The sequence below is a fragment of the Psammomys obesus genome, unplaced genomic scaffold (assembly GCF_907164565.1).
Source record: "Psammomys obesus unplaced genomic scaffold, mPsaObe1.curated_primary_1811, whole genome shotgun sequence".
Lineage (NCBI taxonomy): Eukaryota > Metazoa > Chordata > Mammalia > Rodentia > Muridae > Psammomys > Psammomys obesus.
The window spans coordinates 2,636,226-2,660,225 of NW_026596085.1; the positions used below are offsets into that span (position 1 = coordinate 2,636,226).

The 24,000-nt window shown below is 42.9% G+C and overlaps 1 protein-coding gene across 1 annotated transcript; it reads left to right on the forward strand.

Moving 5' to 3' along the window:
- Positions 1 to 1,463: 1,463 nt before the first annotated feature.
- Ccnt1 (cyclin T1) lies at positions 1,464 to 23,620 on the forward strand. The gene is made up of 9 exons (XM_055627229.1): positions 1,464 to 1,735; positions 4,112 to 4,193; positions 9,572 to 9,700; positions 13,325 to 13,385; positions 14,704 to 14,766; positions 17,216 to 17,261; positions 18,942 to 19,105; positions 19,254 to 19,324; positions 21,663 to 23,620. The coding sequence occupies exons 1-9, from the start codon at positions 1,575 to 1,577 to the stop codon at positions 23,055 to 23,057; spliced, it is 2,172 nt and encodes a 723-aa protein (XP_055483204.1). The 5' UTR covers positions 1,464 to 1,574; the 3' UTR covers positions 23,058 to 23,620.
- The last annotated feature ends 380 nt before the right edge of the window (positions 23,621 to 24,000 follow it).

A 24,000-nucleotide genomic window follows, 5' to 3' on the forward strand; every position in this document is an offset into this window, starting at 1 on the left:
TCATCCGTTAGCAGATCCTGGGATAGCTCACTGCTTCTAAACTAGTGTTTTGTGCCCGTGCCTTGGTGCATTTGGGGCAGTCAGAGGACAACTTGCAGGAGTCAGTTCTCTCTTTCCATGGGGTGGGGGGTGTCCCAGGATCGAATTCAGGGCCGGCAGCAGTCTCTTCTACCTGCTAAGCTACCTCCGGAGGCCCCTCATTCACATACAGACGTACAAGTCCCACAGGACTTCTGGGGTAAAATTCTGAGCACCAGATCTTCAAGAGGGATTGCTAATTCCCACGCCAGGGGTGGGTACAGTGGGCTCTGGGCACACAGAGTGAGGCCACTCACAGATCTGTGGTCTGGGATTGTGTGAACACCAGTACTGAGTTGAACGCTGTGACAGAAGCCTGGGAATAGAGACACCATGGAGTGGGCAGGAGAGTGAAGGGGACATCAGACCCAGCTTGATTTTTACACAAAGAGGACCTGGGAGTGAGTGGGGCGCAAACATTGTATCTCTTGATCTCTGTTCCTTGGTGATCTTTCCCTACGGTTAGGGTTTCCTAGAATTATTGACCTGGGCAACACTAACACTTGCATGCCCTTGGGACCTGCTGGTCATTTGGAATCTGTGCCGGCAAGCATATCACTTTCACCGGTAAGAGGAAAGCAAGAGAAAAGGCCTCATCACCTAAATGAAATTAAAGTCAGTAACGTTCTTGAGCCTGGCGTGGTGTCACACGCCTTTAATCCCAGCACGCAGGCAAAACCAGGCGCATTTCTGAGTTTCAGGCCTGCCAAGGCTACAGTGAGGCCCGCTTAAGAAAGAGAAATACCCCCCCCCCCAACAAAACAAAACTAAACCCAGACAAACAACAGCAAAACATGTCGTATCCTTTGGACATGGAAGCATGAAATTAGTAACAAACTTTATTTCTTCAAGTTGGTTATCGGTAGCAAAACGGAGGGAAGGCTGCCCCAAATAGTAGAGTTGCTTTTCAAACCGGCTGCGGTTCTTGACACTGCTGCTAAGAACCCAGAAGCCTTTTCGCGGCTTTAACGGTTCGACATAGGGCGGGGCCACTCACTGTCTTGTCTTTTCTCGGTTTTCTGACGGTCTCGCCTATTTTCCCTGCCACGGGCTCCGTCAGCCCAGTTCTAGTAAAGGCACCGCCATCACGAACGTCCTCGAAAAACGCCCAACGCAGCCTAGAGCGAGGGGAGCACGGAAACCCGCAGGGCGACCTACGCAGTTCTCGCGAGGAGAGACGAGATTTTTAAAGACCAACGTCTAAGGCGGCCCCGCCCACCGCGGGGTCACATGACCTGCGCCTGCGTCCCGGCTGCAGAGTCTTTCCTGGTCGTGGACTGGCTGTTGATTCGGCTACGGGGTGTCGCAGGGGTCATCGCGGAAGTAGGTTCTTGAACCTTCGGCTTCCCGGGCGGAAGTGTGTCACAACCCGGTGGTCGGCTCTTAGAGGAAGTTCGTCACGTCGCAGTTGTCTCGGCACGGCGGATGTGTGTCGCCGCTTAGGTGACGCTGGGAAGTGCTTGCAGCCCCCGCCGCTGCCTTTTGGTGGAAGCACTATGGAGGGAGAGAGGAAGAATAACAACAAACGGTGGTATTTCACTCGAGAACAGCTGGAGAATAGCCCCTCGCGTCGTTTTGGCGTGGACTCAGATAAAGAACTCTCTTACCGCCAGCAGGCGGCCAATCTACTCCAGGACATGGGACAACGTCTTAACGTGTATCCTTGCGGCCTAGGCCTTCGGCCTCGGAGCGCGTCCGGCCACGCTTCGGCGTCCAGGCCGGGGACGCCGGCGGGGACAGGAGTGGGTAAGGTGCTGGCAGGAGCTGGACGTCTAGTGGGGAGAGCCCACAATGGCGCTGGCCGAACAGTGGTTCGCGCGAGGGAAGTGAGGCGGAGTCAATTTCCCGCTCGCTCACCGGTGCCACCAGCCTGGCTGCGAATTCGTACCTTTCCCGTCTTTGTGCTTTCGCCGCTCCGTCCCAGCCCCTGCCCACTGAATTCCGTCCTGTTTTAGTGGCTTTTGAGAGTCTCCCTTCTTCTGTAAGCGAAGGAAACATTTAAGAGGTTTCACTGCCGACGCTACCTCCCAAAGTGTATTAAAAAGAAGGGGGGGGGGGAGTTCGGGAAATTCTGTACCCGAAGGGCTTGTGAAGGTGGTCTAGAATTAGTGCCCCAGGTTTGGTTCCAAATCCGTTTTTCTCTCGCTTACTAGTTGGTTAACCTGTCAAATTTCTTTTTCTCCCGATGTTCACCACAACGCTAGGTGTTCAGACGTTCTAGTAGCAGTTTCATAGAATTTTACGAGGGAGGAAAGATGTCAGCTTTGGTTTGTAGGGAGGTGTAAGTGTTGCTATGTTTTAAGCAGTTTGTAGAATATTAAGTCCTTGCTTCTCAGGGCAATAGTGAGTCTTCATTAGTTTTCAGATTAAAAAGGTAATGTAGTTTAGTGATTCCTCCCGCCCGTTTTTTTTTTTTTTTTTTTTTCTTAAGAAAAATATAGTCTTTTGTGGCAAAACTAAACGTTTTAAAGTTCTTTCCATTTTCCATGTTTTCTTTTATCCTCTGGTTGCAGCTTCCCCTTATATAGCATTTATTTAAGAGTGATGCTAAGGGGTAGGCAGTGTTGTAATCCTTTTTGATTCCAGCACTGGGGAGGTAAAGGCAGGCCAAAGCTACCTGGTAAGACTCTGTCTCAAAAAAAAAATAAATAAATAAAATAAAATAAAAAAATAAAAAAAATTCTGAGTTTAGGTCTATAATGTTTAGGTCTGAAGGTTGTCTTTTGCTTTGAAATAGGTGATCTCTTTATTGCCAGTTGTTTCTTATTGACATCAGGCTTATTTTCCCAAGTATCCAGTCAGTGCACAATTAAACTTAAGTTCCTATATATGTTTAAGGCACCTTTTAAAAGTGTGTTTAAAAGATTGTTGTCATATTGTCATCTTTATACAGATTGTTGCTGAGGTCTGTGGGAATAAGGTATTCGATTTTTCCTTGGGACTTGGAGGGAGACACCTACAAATCAAAGACTGGATTGGAGGATGGCAGGAGTTTCCTTTCAGTGGTTGACCATCAAAGACTTCAAAGGTTTTGTAGGTCAGAGGTCATGTGATATTTCTTGAACTAATCAAAGCCGGGTGTGGTGGCACACACCCTTGTTCCTTCACTTGCCTTTAATCCCAATGCTTGGGAGGCAGGCAGATTTTTGAATTTGATGGCAGCCTGATCTACAGAGCTAGTTTCTGAACAGCCAAAGATATGTAGAAAAATCCTGTCTTGAAATGCCCCACCCTACCTCCCCAAAAAAGAAAAGAAAGTAGAGCTCGAGAACTACTGAAGGTGGGAGAGATAATAGATTCCCAGGGGCTGGTAAGGGAGGGCCTTGTCGATATTCTAAGTTATTGTGGGGCTAGAGAGATGGCTGAGCAGTCAAGAGCACATATTGCTCATGCAAACGACCAGGCCTCTGTTCTCAGTACCCACCTGGCAGCCAACAGCCATCCGAAACTCTAGTTCTTGGGTATCTCCTGCCCTCTTCTGGCCTCTGGGGACACCAGACATGCACACGGCAAGTGCTGGTACACTTAAAAAGAAACCTTTCTGAAGGTGTCTTTGAGCAGGCAAGATGTCCCAGCAGATAAGGGCACTATCACCAAGCCTGATACTCTGAATTCCATCTCTGAGACTCATAGGGTGGAAAGATAACTGACTCCTGCAATTTGCCCTCTGACCCCACACCTCCTCCCAAAAGTAAATGTAATAAAAAAAGTTGTCCTGAGCTAATGGATCATCTTTGCAGAAGGCAAGTGACATGACAGAAAAGCATAAGATTGTATGTAGCTTTGTTTATATTGCATATTGATTTCCACCTTGCCACTTGTGCAGTGAGTGCATTCATACTAAGTACATGTTAGGTAGAGGACATGTCAGTTGTCAGCTAATAATTTAGTTAGTGAAGGAAAACAAGTCTGCTGTTTGATTTGAAGAGTTAAGTGTTGGTTTCATGTGGGATCACTTACTGTGCCTGGCCATTTGTTTTTTTGGGAAAGGAGATTATATTGTCTGTTTTGAACCTTAACTTGAGCACTTCAGCTCACAACTGACCATCAACACTGCTATAGTATATATGCACCGATTCTACATGATTCAGTCATTTACACAGTTTCATCGATACGTAAGTATTGTGTGTAGTCTCTTTGGGTTTGAGTCTAGCTGCTTATTTTATGATTGGTTGTTGTTTCTGAACTAGGATTTAAATTTTAGAATTTAGGGCTGGTCATTTTAAGTTTAGAAAAAAAACTGATTTAAGTATAGCTTTCAAAGTGGTAAATAATTTTATGGCCATAGAAAACAAATGTTAGATTTTGTAAAACCTTTCATAAAATTCAGTGGTTAGCTGAAGGGAAAGATGTATTATGTGGTAATGCCTGGGAAATGACTTTTAAAAATGGGGAAAATAGGAATAGAAGGCTATTATTTTCTTGGGCAAAGTTGTAAATATAAATGTTGTTTTGAGTCTTGTTACCTGAAATGGTCTGTTTTAACAGTTGGTCATCTGGAGGTGAATGCATAGTGGTATTTTAGTTGCAGTAAGTCTGTATGTACTTCATTAAAAATCCCAAGGTAATAAGGATAAATTTGAACAGATCATTGTGGACTTGTGGGTCAAATATCCTATTATTTTTTAAAGTTTTTGAGGAAGCATGTTTCAAATTTAGGATGTTTCCTAAAATGATTTAGCTTTGTTTTTGTGTGTGTTTGTGTTAATGAATGGTGTAAGTGTGTAAGTGCCCACAGAGGCTAGCTGAGGGCATTGGGCTTCCCTGGAGCTGGAGTTACAAGCTGCTGTGAGCCACCTAGGTGGATCCGTGGAATGAAACTATCTCCAGTCCAGATAATACATTTTGAGTTGTTTTGTTTTGATACACTTAGAAGAAACTTTATGAAGCTAAATATAATTCCTGTAGTGTAAGAAATCGGCAGGGTCAGATTTAGGAGGAGCAGGAAACTCTAGGGATCTATTGATAATAAAGTATTCCTCATTTTGGGTGATTTAGTCAGTTTGATTCTTTCTTGCCGTTAGCTTCCATACTTCCAATTAGCCTTTATTGAGGCTCTCTGATAGCACTGAAACAGAAGTAGGGAATGAAGAATGAAATTAAAGAGGAATTCCATCGTTGTCTTGGTAATTTTGAAGCTGTCTACTCTCAGCCTTCCCCTTTTTTTCTTTTTATCCTTTTTCTTTTCTTCTGTCTTTATTTTTTTTTTAGGGTCTCAGTCTGTAGTCATGGCTGGCTTGAATTATTTAGTCCTGACTGGCTTGAATTTTCAAGCACTGGCATTATGAGCAGGAGGCACAATACCTGCCAAGCCTTCTTTTTTATTATAATAAAGATTTGAAATGTAGGGGGCTGGAGAGATGACTCAGCGGTTAAGAACACTGACTGCTCTTCCAGAGGACCCAGGTTCAATTCCCAGCCCCCACGTGGCAGCTCACCACTGTCTGTAGCTCTTGTTCCAGGGGATTTGCACCCTCACATAGCATACATGCAGTCGAACCTCAATGTGTATAAAATAAAGTAAGTACATTGAAAAGATTTGAAATCCAGGGCAGAATCTTAAACCTAGTTGTTTAGTCTGCATTCTTGTGTTAGCACGTATTTCCCTCTTAGTTAAACGGTGTTTTCTTATGCCTTTGTGTCAACCTTGGTTAAGGTAGACCTTTAAAGCACCTGCACTAGGCTGGTTGAGTAAATGATCTGATAATTATTTCGTTATAGAGGTGTTCTTTTGGATATCATATCCTTTGTTTTTATTTGTTTCTTGTTTTGAGACAGGGCCTCAACTATGCAGCCCTAGCTGGCTGGAACTCACAGAGATTGACCTGTCTTTGTCTCCTGATTGCAAAGTAGTTGGTCTTTTCTAGGGTGTTGGTTTTTAGGTATATTCTGGAATTAGCACATCAAAAATATTATCCTCTTATAACATTAATTTTATAAGTTGAATTTAGTTGTGATCAATTAAAAATTAGATTTGAGAGGGCTTAAAACATCATGGCATCCATGTTAAGCCTGTCAAGCCAGTCCTTGTGGATTTGTATGTATGTGTGTACATATATAATGTACATGATGTTTGTATGTGAGTGCAGCTCACACTTGGCTTTGGTGCACATATGGAGGTTCTCTCCTTTTGCCATGATTCTGGGGATCAAACTTGGGTTGTCATGTTCCAGCATTTGCACGTCAGGAACTTTGCTGAGACATCTTGCTAGCTGCCTTGCACATTTTGATTTATTTATTACAAATATAATGAATTCATGTGGTAAAAATTAACAATACAGAATGGTCCTTTGTTCCCTGTAGAGCAATCCCTGACCAGACAGGCAGTATCCCAGGCCTCTTTCGGTATGTGAACTAGTACTTACAGTTTTTGTTGAAAAGGTCATGTCTCACCATACGCCTATTGTACAACTTTCCGGAACAGTCTCTTCATGCTGTTTCTCATAATTTAGGTGGCCGCAAGGAGACAGGGATGGTAGTGCACGCCTGTAATTTCAGATCTTGAGGACCAAGGCGGGAGGATCCAAAGAGTTGGAGGCTAGCCGACCTAGTCATGGACCAACAGAGCCACAAGGGGCTGGGAGGTGTGTCATTTAGTAAAGCATGGAGACCTGAGTTAGACCTCAAACTCCACAGAAGAAATCTGGCTGTGGTGGGTGGGGCCCGTGAGGTGCTGGTTCAGATTCGGTTGCACGTACACATATGAAAATAGAAAAACAATTCTCTGAAAAATCTTGGCATGTTGTGCATAGGTGTGATTGCAGCACTGGGGAGGTGCACACAGGACTCTTGGGCTTGCTAGCCAGCACTTAGTGGGGCTCTTGAGTTCCAGGTTCAGTGGGAGACCCTGTTTAAAAACGAAAAGATGGGTGCTGAAGAGATGGCTCAGCAACTGGTTAGGAGCACTGAATGCTCTTCCGGAGGACCTGGGTTCAATTCCCAGCACCCACCTGGCAGCTCAAAACTGTCTGTAACACACCTTCACACAGACATACATGTGTGAAGCAGTGCATATAAAGAAATTATTTTAAAAAATAAAAGAGAAAAGATGGAGAGGGATTGATGAAGACCCTTTGGACAACCCTGTCCTCACATACAAATACCTGAAAAATATTTTTAAAATTATGTTGTCTTTTATACATTTAAGAATCCTTGGGGCTGTATATGTGACTCGGTACAGTGTGTATTTAGCATGTTAGAGGTTTTGGGTTCATTCCATAACACCAAATGAAAACAGATCCGTATTTTAATAGCAACAGATTTGGATATGTTTTACCCTCATTATTGACTTATAAGTTTAGTGGTTATAAACATGTATCCTGGGATCAGACATGTCTACATTTGGAATCTTGCTGCTCTGCTCACCAGCAGTGTGGCTTGTGGGAGTGACTATGTGCCTCAGATTTTTGATCTGTTTGTGGGATTTAAATTAATTTTCAGAGTTTTTGCCCAAAGCAAGCAATTGGTAAATATTATCTGATTTTTTTTTTTTTTTAAATAGAATTTGTACTTTAAACTTATAAAATGCCTCTTAGAGTTGGGTGCAAGTACCTGTAATCTTAGGTATTGGGGAGACTGAGGCAGAGGGTTGCCAATTTGAAGCTAGCGTTAGAGAACATGGGAGGCCTTAGAGCTGCCTGGGATCAATCCTAGGGCAAGCACTACCGATTGAGCTACACTCCCAGTGCCTTTCTTTTTTTGCTCATCATCTGTTAATGGACAACTAGACTGGTTCCAATTTAGCTTTTGAGAATAGTGGAAGGGCAAGGAAGGTTATGCAGTTATCTTTGTAGCGTGCCAGCCTTTAGTCTAGGAAATTGTGACTTAGGTGGCAATAGTGTTGCAAATAAGTATTACAATGTTTCAGTTGCTGTGTCTTTTTTTATGGTTGGTTTCTGAGATCTATTTGTATATTGGCTTGAATTATTTTCTATCTTGTCGTTCCCCCAGACCACTTACCAGACAGGGTTTCTGATGGGGGTCCTTGGCTGTCCTGGAACTCACTCTGTAGACCAGGCTGGCCTTGAACCCACCTCTACTCCACCTCTACTCTTGAGTGCACCACCACCTCCCGGTTAAATATGTGTAGCTTAGGCCCGCCTTGAACTCACTGTGTAAATTTACAGATCTTCTTCCTTCTGCATTCCAGTGCTGGGATTATAGGGGTGTACCACTATCTCTGTTTTTTCCTCCCCCCCTTTTTATGTGGCATTGAGCATGGAACCAGGGCTTTGTGAATGAAAGGTAAACACTCTAGGAACTGAGCCACATTCCAAGTACCTGTAATCTTTATTTAAAGATTGGTTTATGAATTTATTTTATTTTATTCTTTTAGACAGGCTCATACTGTGTACTGTGGCTGATCTGAGACTCACCATGTAGACCAGGCTGGCCTTGAACTCAGAGAGATACGCTTCTGTCTCCAGGGTGCTGGGATTGCAGGTGTGGTCTACCACATCCAACAGAAGCATGCTAGTGTGTGTACTGTATGGGCTTGCGTGCTTGCCTGTGTTAGGTGGAGCTCAAGTCTTTATGCTCTCTACTTTATATATTTTTGAAAATGAGGTCTCTCACTGAACCAGAAGCCTGCCATTTTGGCTAGACTGGGTGGCCACTGAGCCCGTAGGATCGACCTGTTTTACCCCTTCACCCTGATATTACCGATGTGCTGCTGCAGTTATGTGTGCTGGAGTTTCGAACATAGGCCACCCCGTCATGTGCTGAGCTTGATTTTTTTTTTTTTAATTCTACAATTCATTGACATCTTCTTCCCCTCCATGTTCAAAACATTAGGCCGCCATCAACAGTGCTTGTTTTCAACAGTGCTTGTATCAGTTCTTTCTCTTTAGCAGTGCCCCTGATCTGGCCCAGCATCCCCTGCCAATAGCCTACTTTGTCTCTGGATTTACTCCTCCTAAGGATTCCATTTTACCATGTAAAAAAGGAGCGAGCCTTGGCATGGTGGCTCACACTCATCGTCAGACATCACAGGCTGAATGCTCAGCGTGGGAGGCTACCATGGGCTGTATAAGTAGTGCAATAGTGGGTGCCAAACCAGCCTGGGCTACACAGACCCTCAACTGAAGCGCTAAAGCAGAGCCTCGCTGAAGCAAAGCTGGGCACGCTGGCGCTCGCCTACAATCACAGCACCTGGAGAGACGGAGGCAAGTGGATCTGTGAGCTCCAGGCCAGAGGTCTACAAAGGGAGTCCAGGACAGCCAAGGCTACACAGAGAAACCCTGTCTCAAGGGGGAAAAAAAACCAACCTACAGCAAATGGTAAACGTGAGTGATAAACTTTTCAGTGGAAAGCAGCTAACATCAGCAGCCTTCTTCCACGCGTACCTGAGGGTTTGCTGAGGGTTGCTGTTACGATGTGATATAAATAAGAGTTGTGAGATTATGGCGGAGATTTGGTTTGAGATTTAGCTCCTCTTAGGTCAGTTATCATTTAGAAATAAATAACAAATGTGATTTCTTTTTTCCCTATGAAGTCTATGGCTCCAGCAGCCTTGTTTCTAGCAGCGAAAGTGGAAGAACAGCCAAAAAAGTTGGAACATGTCATCAAAGTAGCACATACTTGCCTGCATCCGCAGGAGTCACTTCCTGACACGAGGAGTGAGGTGGGTGATTGTTCACACCTTTAAAATCATAACTTCATTTCGGAACTTTGAACCTGGGACTATTACACTTTTCAGTGTTTACTTTTTTCCCCTCTGTGTAGCCTTGTCTGTCCTAACATTCATTCTGAAGACCAGGCCATCCTTGAACTCACAGGGATTCGCCTGCCTTCCGCTCCCTGAGTGTTGGGATTAAAAATGTTTACCATCACCATCTGACTGTTTCCAACTTTTTATTGGCGTTGTTTGTGTCTTCCTTTCTTTTTTTTTTTTTTTCCTTTCCTTTCCCTCTCCTCTCCTCCCCTCCCCTTCTTTTCTCTTTTATGGTTTTTTTTTTAATTGGATGTCCTGGAACTCACCCATACCAGGCTGGCTTTGACCTCGAGATCCTGACTGCCTCTGTCTCCTGAGTGCTAGGACTAAAGGCGTACGTGACCACACCCTGCTTGCTATAAGCATTCTTAAAGGTAAAGTTTTGTGGGGATTTTTTTAAGTCTGAGAAAGGGTCACTGCCTGACTTAACTTTATCATTTGAAAAGGAGCACATGCCTAGAGATAACAAAATTTATGTATTTATTATTACATTTGACTCTAGCAAAAAGACCAAGAAGTGTTATGGTAATTGTTAAAGAGTTCAAATTATTTATATATTTTTTCGAGACAGGGTTCAAACTCTTATTAAAAATCATTTCAGATTAAAGTTCATCTTCTTTCCTGTGAGAATACTGTTGAATATAGTATTTATAGATACTTTATTGTCCTGTGTGTATATGCATTTCTTTTGTTTTCTTCTTCCATGATTCCTTGGTGTGTGTTTTGGTGATGTTAGGTATTGAATCTAAGACCTCAGAAAATTCTAGGCACACATTCTATTGCAAAGTCACTCCCCCAAGATGGATGTGGTTGTGTATACCTTTAATCTTTTCACTCAGGAAGCAGAGGCAGGTGGATCTCTGAGACCAACCTGGTCTATATATAGTGAGTCTTAGAGCAGCCAGGGCTGCATGGTGAGAGCCTGTGTCTTTAAAAAAAGAAAAAAAGAAAAGCCACACTCACAGTCTTTGGCTTTTGTAAAGAAGGGTGACACTTCTGGTTTTCTTTATTGTTTTTTAAAAAAATGATGTATTATGTATTTCATTAAATATGTATATATGCGAATGTAAGTGTCCTTGGAGGCCAGAGGTCTTGCTTGGATCCCCCTGAAGCTGAAGGTATAGGTAGTGAGCTGACCAGTGTGAGTGTTGGAGTTGAACTCTGATCTTCTGCAAGAGCAACATGTGCTCTTAACTACTGAGCCATCTCTCGTGGTGGCGCACGCCTTTAATCCCAGCGCTTGGGAGGCAGAGGCAGGCAGATCTCTGAGTTCTAGGCCAGTCTGGTCTACAGAGTGAGCTCCAGGACAGCCAGGGGAGTTATATAGAGAAACCCTGTCTCAAAACAAACAAACAAACAAACAAACAAACAGAAGGGTCAGTGATTGGAAATGCTGAGAATTCTAACACTTATAATTGAGGGGAAATTGTAGATTTCTGTTACCAGAAATTTAAGTTATTTAAGTCTCTTCTGGGTGTGTGAATCATGCATTATGAAAAAGGTGTATGGATTTGTGTGTGTATTTTTCTTTCATTTTTAGAAATTTTCTGTATCCAATTTGAGTGTGTGTACTACTGAAGCAAGCCCTGGTAGCTACCTTTTATCACTGATGAAACCCCTGAGCAAACAGCTCATTGTATAGACTGGGCTGTCCTCAAACTCAGTAGTGGTCTGCCTGCCTCGCCTCCAGAGCGCCAGGAGTAGAGGAGTGTGCCACCCCTGCCCAGCAGGCTTTCATCCTGTGTGTGCGCATAGGTGTGTGACTCAGATTCCCAGACCCGAATTCCAGACAGCTGTGAGCTACCATGTGGTGCTGGGAAGTTGAATCTGGGTCTTCTGGGAAAACAGGTAGTGTTTTTAACTGCTGAGCCATCTCTAGAGCCCAGTATGGTCTCTTGATGCCTTACCCACATTTCATCTTCTTAAAGATCAGTTCTTTCCAACAGAAATATAAGAGCCATATTTGTAAAATTTGAAAAAAAAAATTATTTTATTAAACTTTATTAGAATCCTTAAAATGAGGTCTTCTTTAGTGGTAGAGCACTTCACTAGCTATGTGAGGTCCTGGCCTTGATTTAATTAACTCTTTAAAGCTCAGTGTACGGCTAGCAAGCTGGCTCACTGGGCAGGGTACTTGCTGCTAAGGCTGACAACCAGATTGATACCTGGACCCACGTGGAGAGAGAACCGACTCCTACAAGTTGTCCTCTAACCTGCACATACAGGCTGAAGTGTGCATGTGTTTTTTCCCATGTACCATTAACAAATGTAAAAATGTTAAATTTAGCTTTCATTTCACAATTATGTTTTAATTTTCACTAGCACTGTTTCAGCCAGCCATATGTGGCTAATGGCTGTAGTTTTAGTTGGCAGAAATCTGAGAGAACTTTTGTTCGGAAACAGCGTCTTTCTACATAGCCCTGGCTGTGCTTGAACTCAGAGATCCCCACCTGCCTCTGCCTTCTGAGTGCTGAGACTAAGAATTTGCCTATTTGGGCTGGCTTTGAGAAAACATTTTAAAAATTTATGCCCCTACCTTTGTTTTCTGGTGGTGTTGTTTCTGTTTTTTAAGAGGGTGTTTTGTTTGTTGTTGTTGTTTTTTGCTCTTTGAGACAGGGTCTCACTGTATAGCCCTGGCTGGCATGGACCCTGTCTGTGCAGGCTGGCCGTAGACACACAGATGTCCGCCTCACTTGCCCGCCTCCCAAGTGCAGCACTAAAGGTGTGCACCACCATGACTAGCTCCTTTGAACTCTTCTTGTACTTATTTTTAGAGAGCTAGTGTCAGCTCAAAAGAGAGATTTAATGTGTGTCAAATATTTACCAGTTAGATGCTTACAGTGCTGCTAAAAGGTCTGCAAATAACATAGGATTTTTTTTTTAAAGATGTATCATTAATTTCTCATGTCTGAATCATCTGACCTCTAAGATTTAAAGTATCAGTCTGAAAATAAATAAGATTGTGCTGTTTCGTGGCTCTTTGTTCCGGGCTCTCTGTCCCGAATGGGATAGAGATAAAGATTATTTTCCAGTTCCAACTCTACCTCTTATCTTCCATACCACCCCTCTTTTAATTTTTTGTTTTGTTTTGCTTTGTTTTGTTTTGAGACAGGGTTTCTCTGTAGCCTTGGCTGTCCTGGACTTGCTTTGTAGACCAGGCTGGCCTGGAACTTACAGAGATACGATTGCCTTTGTCTCTGAGTGGGATTACAGGTGTGTGCACTCCTGGCTACTTTTGAGGTTTTAGAAATTTTATGTGTGTGAGTGTTTTCCTACATGTAAGTGCACCGCATGTATATAGTGACTATGAGGGCCAGAAGAGGGTGTTTGTTGCATTTTGTGGAACTGGGGTTACAGGTGGCTGTGAGCTGCCATGTGGGTGCTGGGAACCAAGCCTAGGTCCTCTGCAAGAGCAGCCAGTGCTGTTAACTGCAGAGCCCTCTCTCAGGGGCTTCGGTTCGCACCATTCATTGTTCTGTTTTTTATAATTGTTCACTCTTTTGTGGGATGTAACTTCTGTTTTCTCTCCCTTAGGCCTACCTACAACAAGTTCAAGATCTGGTGATTTTAGAGAGCATAATTTTGCAGACCTTAGGTAAGTTAATTTTCCTTAAGAGCATGAAAAATTAGGTATAGGATATAGTGATTTCATGTTAAAATCTTCTGAAAGAATCAGGAGCGTTTGTTGTGATAGTAGTTTAACCCCGGCTTGTTTCATGGCGTTAGGCACACGGTGATCCTTGAAGCAGCCATTAGTCGGGATTTTATTTTTTCCAATATATTCTGTAATGACCTTTTGAAATTGGATCACACAACCAGTACACATCATAATGGAGCTGATGAAAGGAACAAGGTGAGGTGAGAGGAGTGAATTCTAAGATCTCTGATCTAGCTTTTTGCTGGCATAGGCAGAAGGATTGCCAAGAGCTGCAGCCAGCCTCAGCTGTAGAGTAAGGTCCTGTTACCCTTTTTCTTTTCAAGGTTAAGCTGTAAGGGATGAGGATAGCTCAGTTAATAGAATGCTTAGCATTTGTAAACCTTAGGTTTGATATCTAGGTCCTCAGCTCCTCACAGATTGGGTATGGTACATTTGGAGAGCAGGAGCTGGAGGAAGGAGAATCAGAAATTCAGTTTGAGGCTAGCCTGGGCTACATGGTACCATCTCTTCCTAATCTTTTCTTCCCCAAGTGAAAACGATTAAGCTTTAGAAGGCGTCATTATCTGTGTGACTGCTTCTTTCAACCTTATGCTATATCCTTTTGTTTAAAAAGGATTAAAACAAGCTGGTTGAGGTAGCATGTACCTATAATCCCAACACTCAGGGAGGCAGAGGCAGGTGGAGCTCTGAGTTCGAGGCCAGCCTGGTCTGGTCCAGGACAGCCAAGGCTACAGAGAGAAACCCTGCCCACCCCCCCCAAATGAATGAATGAATGAATGAATGAATGAATGAATAGATAGATAGATAGATAGAAAGGATTAAAACATTATTTTGTGTGTATAAGTGTTTTGTCTGCATGTATGTCTGTGTACCATGTGTGTGCTTGGTGCCCACAGAGGTCAGAAGAAAGTGAATTAGAATTATAGTGAACCACCATGTCGGTGCTGGGAGTTAAACTCAGCCCTCCGCAACACATGCTATAACCCATGGAGCCATCTCTCTAGCCATCCGAAAAGACTGCATTTAGAGATTTTGCTTCTTAAGTGGTCTTTGGGTCTTACTAGTGCCCTTGATAGCTCTTCGAGATAGTAATCTTAGAGAAGAATGTGATGAATAGTTTGAGTCTCTCGGTCTCTGCACAGTGTTTTTGGGAGAGAAAAATAAACAGGCCATTAACAATTCAGATAAAAGAGGTATAAAATGAATATTTTTAGCATCTTAACCAATTTTTTTTTTTTTTTTTTTTTTTTTAAAGGGTTTGAACTAACAATTGATCACCCACATACACATGTGGTAAAGTGCACCCAGCTTGTTCGGGGTAAGTAGCTGCGTGAATTGCTTCGTTGTTTGGGGCCTGGGCTTGGCTCACAGCACAGCTGCTTGGTCCCAGATTTGGACTGAGTGACCTGCTTGGCTGGAGTCAACCACTTGGTTCTGACCTATTGGGAACTATTTTAGATGCTCTTTTTTTTTTTTTTCAAACAAGACAGTGAGGTTGCCATTGTCATTTTGACAGAATCGCTTGGGAGACAGACCCTGGGTTTTCCAGTGGAGGAGTGTTTTGATTATCCTAATTGAGGCGGGAAGAGCCTCGGTTGGTGGTAGTGGGTGGCTCCATTTCCTGCCGTGGCTCTGGGGCTTCTTAGTGGGCAGGCAGAGCAGCGGCGTGCAGTCATGTCCCTCTGCTTCCTTGCTGGATGTAGTGTGGCCAGCTGCTCTTGCTGTGGCTTCCCATCATGAGGGCCTGTGAGCCAACAACAAGAAGAGACGCTAAGAGAGTTAATTCTTGTCAAAGTGTAGGAGCAGATTTGGACAAGTCTGTGAGTCACATGTATCTAAGGCATTGTTTTCAGAAAAATCTTGAAAGTTGGTTGGTTTTGGCCCAGTAGGTAAAATCACTTGCCTCTCAAGCCTGATGATCTGAGTTTGAACTCTGGATCCCACAGTGGGAGGAGAAAACTGATGTCTAAAATTTGTCCTCTGACTTCCATATATGTTGTGCCCATCTCATATGTATACTTGTATATAAGTACAGTTTATTTTTAAAGCAGTGGTCTTATTTTAGTTCATGTCTAATTAAAGGAGACCCCAGTGATGATATGGAATTCATTTGAATTTACTTTTATTACTGATAATCCATGGGGTAGGATTTTAAAATTATATTTAGTTTTTTTTTTTTTTTTTTTTTTTTTTTTGTATGGTTGTCTTTCCTGGGTATGTTTGTAAAAAACATGTTTTGTTTTTTGATATAGAAGTTAAACCTAAGGCCTTATATGTTGAGCAAGTGCTCTACCATTGAGTTACATCCCTAATCTGTAAGGATTCCTTTTATTTAAATAGTGTCAGTTATCTCTGGGGTGCCAATTGTGGTGCCACATACCTACATTCCCAGTACTTGGGAGGCTGAGGCTGAAAGATGATTGCAAATTCTAAGTTAGCCTGTGATTTCAAAGTAAGCCTGTGCTACACAGTGCAACCTAGCCAGTAACACAAATAGCAAATGCAGGGGTATGTGGGATCGTGAATGCTCAGTGGTAGACCATTTGTTTAATGCATGTTTAGCCCTGGGTTTTATTTTGAGAACTGAAATGAAATTAAAAAAAAAAAAAGTCTGGATATCATATGCATATGGATGCCTTTTATAGCTTTATATGCTGAGTTGATAACTAGCTTTATTTTTACTTTAATAATGTTTTAAGAAAGTTGAAATTTCAAAAAAGTTCCCAGTTTCCTCAAATAAACTCATTTACTATGTGTGGGGAGGGGTATGTGGGGTGATTTTTCATGTGCCACTTGGCATATGTGGAGAAGGCCAGAGGATAACATTTTGGAAATAGGTTCTCTTCTACAATCTTGGTGATTGAACTCAGGTTGTCAGTGCTGGTGGCGAGAAGTCTATCACATCTCAGTTGCCCAAGTTTTGTGAGTAAAAGTATTAAAGGGTTTGCATTAGCAAGACTAGGGCTGAAGAGAAATGGATATATGCTTATATAGAAAAGACAACTTAAGTTCTAGAGTTATAAATTGGCTATCTTGTTTGATTGTGTTTTTTGGAGAGAATATGGAATGTTTTATTTTTCATTGTAGTGTGTGAAACAGGTGTTATTTGATGTTTAAGGGATTAATCACAGTCTCCTCAGTTGAAATTTGTTCTTTTTTATAATGAAAGTTCCTTTCTCCAAATATATCAAGGCCTTCTGGATTCTGATTTTGAGGCCCGGTCCCATTGGTTCGTCTCTTAGCTTCCTGTTTCTCAGTAATCTGTTGAATCAGAATCTCTGTCCTTCCTTAAACATTGACTCAAGGAATTACATTTTAAACAAGTACCCCCAATAACTGGCATTCAGGATAAGGCTTGAGTTCCTAAATCTGGAAGCAGCTATCTTAACTATTAAGATTAAAAATCAGACACCTATAAAACCCAGCACTCGGGGAGGCAGAAGCAGGCATATCTCTGTGAGTTTGAGGCCAGCCTGGTCTACAAAGTGAGTCCAGGCCAGCCAGGTCTACACAGAGAAACCCTGTCTTGGGGGAAAAAACAAACAAAAAAGATTAGCAATCAGTAGTGGAACATGTGTTTAGTCTGAAAAGTTCTGTATTCAATGCCCACATCTCACTTCACCCTGAGGATGTTAACACAAGACAACCAGGCATTATTTCTGCCCAATTTATCACTATCTGCAGTTATCTTATAAATAATACATGTTTGCTAAGTATTTGTTGAGAAAGAATGGAACTAATGACTTCTTTTTCTTTATTTTTGTTAGCAAGCAAGGATTTAGCACAGACATCTTACTTCATGGCAACAAACAGGTTTATATTTTAATTTTTTTTCTCTTCTGTTTTTGGGTTTGGAATTTGGTTGGGCTGAGGTCACCTTTTGAGGGGTTTTTGGGATCACTCAGTGAACTAGAGCCAGAAGATCATGAAATGATCTTTAATGTAATGTACTGTAGACCATGCTCTAGCAAATGATTATTTTTCTGCACACTCTTTGTCCCGTGCATTTACTTTATACCTTTTAATTTGCTAGGGTTTTATATTTATTTAGCATATCTAATTCTTTGTTAACTTTTCTATAAAATGTCCAGAGGGTAATTCTGAAAATTCATGTAATTTTTGGGGTTGTTGATTTTCTTCTTTGTCCAAGTAATGGGCACTTAGTCTATAAGGATTTGCAATATATATATTTTAAATTATCAACACATAACTTGTTCTGCTAAGTGACTTGCTTGTTCTCATGTCTGATTCCCATATTGTTTGTGTAAAGAAACTGAAACTCTTTCAGTCATCAATGCAAGAAGTTCAGTTTTAGTTAGCTGACGAAGAGGCTGGAGTGTAACTCAGTTTCTATAGCACTTTCCCAGCATGCCCAGCTCCTGAGTTTAATTCCCAGCTTTGCATACAAAGTGGTGGCCCACTGCTGTGATCCCAGCACTCAGGATGCAGAGGCAGGAGAATTAGTTTGAGGTCATCCTCTGGAAGATAGCAAGTTCATGCCATTCTGTACTATGTGAGACCTCGCCTTACAAACACAGGCAGTCGGGCAGCCACACACACACACACACACACACACACACACACACACACACACACAGGAGGAGGAGAAGTGAACAATTTTTGAAGAGTCAGGCATTATGGTAATTGGGAGGTAGGGTTGCTGTGAGTTTGAGGCCAGCAAAAGAATGAGACCTGTCTGAAAAAACAAACAAAATCTTGTAAAAACCAATCAGCTATGTTTGTACTTGAGAGATCCATTTTCATTTTTTTTTTCTTTTTCTATTTTTTTTTTTTTTTTTTTTTGAAACAGGGTCTATCTGCTGCTGTGTTGGCTCTTTTGTTTGTTTGGTTTTGGTTTGAGACAATGTCTCACTAAATAACTCTGGCAGTCTTCGAATTTGCTGTGAAGAACAGGACAGCCTCAAACTCACAGATCTGCCAACCTGTGTCTCCCAGTTGCTGGGATTAAAGGCAGGCCTCACCATGGTTGGCTGCCTGCTTCTTTTTCCTTTATTTTTTTCGTTTTTGTTTTCTGGTCACAAGTCAATGTATAGATTATGTGATCATAGGAAATTTAGAATAATAACCTGAGCAGTATTTTAATAGAAAATCATCCTGAGGTGCTAGAGAGGAGTCAGAGGTTAATGGCAGCTCATATAGTCTTCCTGCGTTCAGTTCCTTGCATGCATTGTGGGCTGGCGCAGCACCTCTGTAACTCCAGCTCTGGGAGGTCTGACAGCTCTGCTACCTGAACTCCTTCACACAAGTGCGTTTGCTTCCACATAGACATGTACACATAGTTGGAAGTAAATCTTTAAAAGGAAAGAAGAAAAACCATACTGAATGCCGAATCAGAGCACATATTTCTTGCCCTTCTCACTCTCCTGTGCTTTTTGTTTTTGTTTTTGTTTTTTTTAAATAATGGAGAGTTTTAATTTAGGGTTGAGAACTGAGGGCTCATGATACTCTCTGTTTCCTTCCCTTTGACGTCAGCCTGCATTTGACCACATTTAGCCTGCAGTACACACCTCCTGTGGTGGCCTGTGTCTGCATCCATCTGGCTTGCAAGTGGTCCAACTGGGAGATCCCAGTCTCAACTGACGGGAAGCACTGGTGGGAGTATGTTGACGCCACCGTGACCTTGGAACTTTTAGATGGTAAGTTTTAGCGCAAGGGACCTTGAAACGCACTTCTGATTGGTCACATATCTGGCCAAACGTGACTTAACAACAGTGAGTTAGTTGAGGTTGTTGTTGGCTCATTACCTTCTTGTCTCTCAACATTTTGTGAATGTTTCATTTGTAGAACTGACACATGAATTCCTACAGATTCTGGAGAAAACTCCCAGCAGGTTGAAACGCATTCGGAATTGGAGGGTAAGAATTAGACAAACTATTCTTTCTTTTAACTGCACCAGTCAGTCATTACACCAGAATTGGATGTGTGCTGTAGGTTTAGAATTTCCCTTTTCTTACTTAACAGTAATCGTGACTTTATAGCATGGATACGAGCTAAGATTTCAGTCTGTGGAGACAGAAGACTGCTTTGTGTTTTGTAGTGCTTTTTGTGTGATTCTTGGTCAGTGGCGTTGGTTGAGTGTTTTATTTATTTCGTTGGTTTGCACATATGCATTCACATGTAGGAGTACATGGCTGTGAGCATACATATGGAAGCCAGAGGTTGTAGGCATAAGGTTATTATGTAACTCAAATGCTGATTCTGTACACCCCCCATCCACCATATCAGGTTGCAGTGCTTTTTCTGAGTATCTCCTGTCTCAGTATTGTAGAAACACTGCTTTCTAAATGTCTTTTGATATGTCAGTAAAGCAGCTTACAGTCAATCGCCAGCAGGCGAAAGAATAGGGCTGGACTTTCTGCCAGCCAGGGTAAGAAGAGTGAGAGGAGGAAGAAGGGATTCAGCCATGGGAGAGGTCAAAGAGACATCAGGAGGAGAGAGCAGCGGAGCAGGGAAGCCATAGAGTTCGAGTATCTTGGGGATTTCCCCTGGGAGGAAGCCAGACTAGCCCGTGCGTGTCTGTCTGCCTCCTCCCTCTACCCACCTCACTCTGGAGCCACAGGTAAATGCCGCTGCCCTGGGCTTTCACAGGTGTTCTGAGGACCTGAGCTCAGCTCCTTAAGCTTGCAAGGCAAGCCCTTTACTCGCTGGGCTGTCATCCCGCCTCTGATTGTGCGTTTTCTCTATAGCATTGACTTCTAGTGGAGGGGCAAGGTATGTATGGAATTAGAAGGGTTGTGTGTAGTTTTTTGTCTTTGATATTAGCTACTTAAAAAAATGTTTCCTTCTCTGTTTTTCTTCTTCCATCCCTCCCTTCCTTTCTTCCTTTTAAAAAGATTTATCATTACAGTTGGGCATGGTGCTGTACACCTTTAATACCAGCACTTGGGAGACAGAGACAAGCAGATGTCTGCACTTCAGGCTAGCTGGGGCTGCATATAGTGAGACCTGGTAGGCAGGGGTGAGGAGTAATGTTGGCCTGCGATTATGTGATTGCAGTGCCTGTGGAGGCCAGAAGAGGGTGTCAGATTCTCTGGAATTGGAGTCACAGGTGGCTTCTGAGCTGCTAACGGTGCTCAGAACTGAATCCAGGTCCTCTGCAAGAGCAGCAAGTTCTCTTAACTGCTGAGCCATCTCTTTAGTCCAGGGTTTTCCTTTTCTCTTTTTCCTTTTTGGTTTTTCAATACAGGGTCTCTCTGTATAGCCCTGGCTGCCCTGGAACTCGCTGTGTAGACCAGGCTGGCCTCAAACTCAGAGATCTGCCTGCCTCTGCCTCCCAAGTGTTGGGGTTAAAGGTGTGCACCACCACAGCCCAGCTTTTTTTCTTTCTTTCTTTCATTAATTAATTAATTAATTTTTTGGTCAGGGTTTTCTTTTTATATGGGTTGCAGTCTAGAGTTGTAATCCAGATATTTTTAGTCTTAGGAATAATAGAGTCATTTCCTTTTCCCACAGCATCAGATAGATGAACTTGGGGTACAGCTCAGTGGAAGAATAAGTACTCTGCATGCAGGCTCTGTACTCAATCACTAGCATCCCCCCCCCCCCCCCCCCCCCCCCCAAAAAAAAAAAAAAGGAATAAAGTCTTCCCCTTACCTTTTGAAACAAGGTCTCATGTATGTAGCTCCAGCTGGCCTTGAGTTTTGCTGTTAAAGAAGCTGGCCTTGGACTCCTGGTCCTCTTGCCTTTGCCTCTACCTTTTAAGTCCTGGGATTGCAAGCATGATCACCATGTCTGGAAACTTCCCTCATTTCTTACTAGTCTAGACTAATTTTCCTGAGTCCAGTGAATTGTAGATAATGTTTGCTTATGGTTAGAAGTGGACTTAACGAGCATGTACTTCTTTTTAGTTTTCATATCAAACCTCACCAAATTATCTAGAATTTAGTTAAAAGCTAACAACTATAGTCATAAGTAGTTACAATGCATATTTAAGAATTGCTTTTTTCTGGTGTGATGGTGCATGCTTTTAGTCTAAGGTAGAAGTAGAGACAGATAATCTGTGAGTTTGAGACTTGCCTGGTTTCTGTAGGGAGTTCCAGACCAACCAGGGCCTACATAGACCCTGTCTCTAAACAAAAACAAAACCCTCATCTCCAGGACACACAAGGAACAAAAAGCCTTCAAAAAGTTCTTCTTGGTTGTTGTTTCAGCATACTGGCACTTAGTAAGTTGCTTGGATTTGCTTCATTCTAGGCATACCAGGCTGCCATGAAAACCAAACCAGATGACCGAGGAGCAGATGAAAACACGTCAGAACAGACAATCCTCAATATGATTTCTCAGAGCTCTTCAGACACAACTATAGCTGGCTTAATGAGCATGTCAACTACGTCTACCACAAGTGCAGTGCCTTCCCTTCCTGTGTCTGAAGAGTCATCCAGCAGTCTAACGAGTGTGGAGATGTTGCAAGGCGAGCGATGGCTGTCTTCCCAGCCTCCTTTTAAAGCAGAGTCTTCTCAGGGGCATCGGACTAGTGAGAACTTGGCACTTAGTGAGCATTCCTTGCAACATGATGGTTCAAATGCATTTGTTTCCCAGAAGCAGACTAGCAAGAGCGTGCCATCAGCTAAAGTTTCACTTAAGGAATACCGTGCAAAGCACGCCGAAGAGCTGGCTGCTCAGAAGAGGCAGCTGGAGAATATGGAGGCCAATGTGAAGTCACAATACGCATATGCTGCCCAGAACCTCCTGTCTCATGACAGCCATTCTTCAGTTATTCTGAAAATGCCCATTGAGGGCTCAGAAAACCCTGAACGTTCTTTTCTGGAAAAGGCTGACAAATCAGCTCTGAAAATGAGACTCCCAGTGGCTAGTGGAGATAAAGCAGCCTCTTCGAAACCAGAGGAGATAAAAATGCGCATTAAAGTGCATTCTGCAGGTGATAAGCACAATTCTGTAGACGACAGTGTCGCCAAGAGCCGGGAGCACAGAGAGAAGCACAGGACTCACCCATCTAATCATCACCACCATCACAACCACCACCCACACAAGCACTCTCACTTACAGCTGCCGGTCGGGACTGTGAATAAGCGCCCAGGTGATCCCAAACACAGCAGCCAGACAAGCACCTTAGCACACAAAAGCTACAGCTTGTCCAGTACTTTGTCTTCTTCGAGCTCTGCTCGGAAAAGGGGTCCCCCGGAGGAGCCGGGGGCTGCAGTGTTTGATCATCCAGCCAAGATTGCCAAGAGTACTAAATCTTCTTCCTTGAATTTTCCCTTTCCTCCTCTTCCTACAATGACCCAGTTGCCTGGGCATAGCTCAGATACAAGTGGCCTGCCCTTCTCACAGCCTGGCTGTAAAACTCGAGTTCCTCATATGAAACTGGATAAAGGCCCACCTGGGGCTAACGGTCACAATACAACTCAGTCAATAGATTATCAAGATACTGTGAATATGCTCCACTCCCTGCTCAGTGCCCAAGGTGTTCAGCCCACTCAGCCCACTGCGTTTGAATTTGTCCATTCTTACGGTGAATATATGAATCCGAGAGCTGGTAGCATCTCCAGATCTGGCAATACGGACAAACCTCGACCACCACCCCTCCCGTCAGAACCACCTCCACCTCTTCCACCTCTTCCTAAGTGAAAAAAAAAAAAAAAAAAAAAAGGAAAAAAAAGAAAAAAAAAAGAGGCAAAAACTTAAAAAACAAAAAACACCTTTCTGTTTTTTTGTTTTGACTACTGATACTGGACTACGAAAATTACATCCCTTATGAAATATGTCACCCTTGGACTAAGGAATAAATTGCTATTGAGACAGGTGGGAGGGTGGTGGAGGGCCTCGGTTATTATATCTGCTGCCTCATACATCTATTTTATTATAGCTTGTACTGGTGTCAGAGGTAAGATTAATGTTGAAGCTGTGAAGGATTAAGAACACTTTCTCTGTTCTCGGCCTCTCCTCATCCTGAGTAGGTTGGTTGGAGTAGCTATCTTCCCTCTTCTTGCCGGAACTGAAATGTGGAGGGTATAATTAAGCAGTTGTGGAGTCTTTTGGTGTTTAACATATCAGAAGAGAGGAAGTATTTAAACGTCAAATCTTTAAGAGACTTTTAAAAATAATTTAAAGAAAGTAAGTTATCTGTTTAGTTTTTTTATATAATCGGGAAGGGAAAGGTATTTGCTGTGTTTGAGGAGCACAGCAATGACCGATGAGGGTGGGGGTTGGAGGGTGGGAGTGTGTGCAGGGAGGGTGGGAGGGAGGCTTTTGGCCAAGAGTGAGATAGGCTCAGGCCACTTGAAGTATTGAGACCGTGTGTGTGTGTGTGTGTGTGTGTGTGTGTGTGTGCGCGTGCGCGTGTGCGTGCGTGTTTAAAATCATGTTATCTTTTTTCTCCCACTCTTAACCATTTTCACATCTCAGCGTTCTACTAGAGCATAGTCGGCCTTGAAAACACAGAGGCGTGTATTGACATTGTAAATCATCCCCATCCTGCACCACATGTTTGTGTCGTAACTGAGTAGTAGCCTTCTAGGTTTTAGTTTGGACAAGTGTAGCCAATGACCTGACTCTGTAGCACCATTTTGAA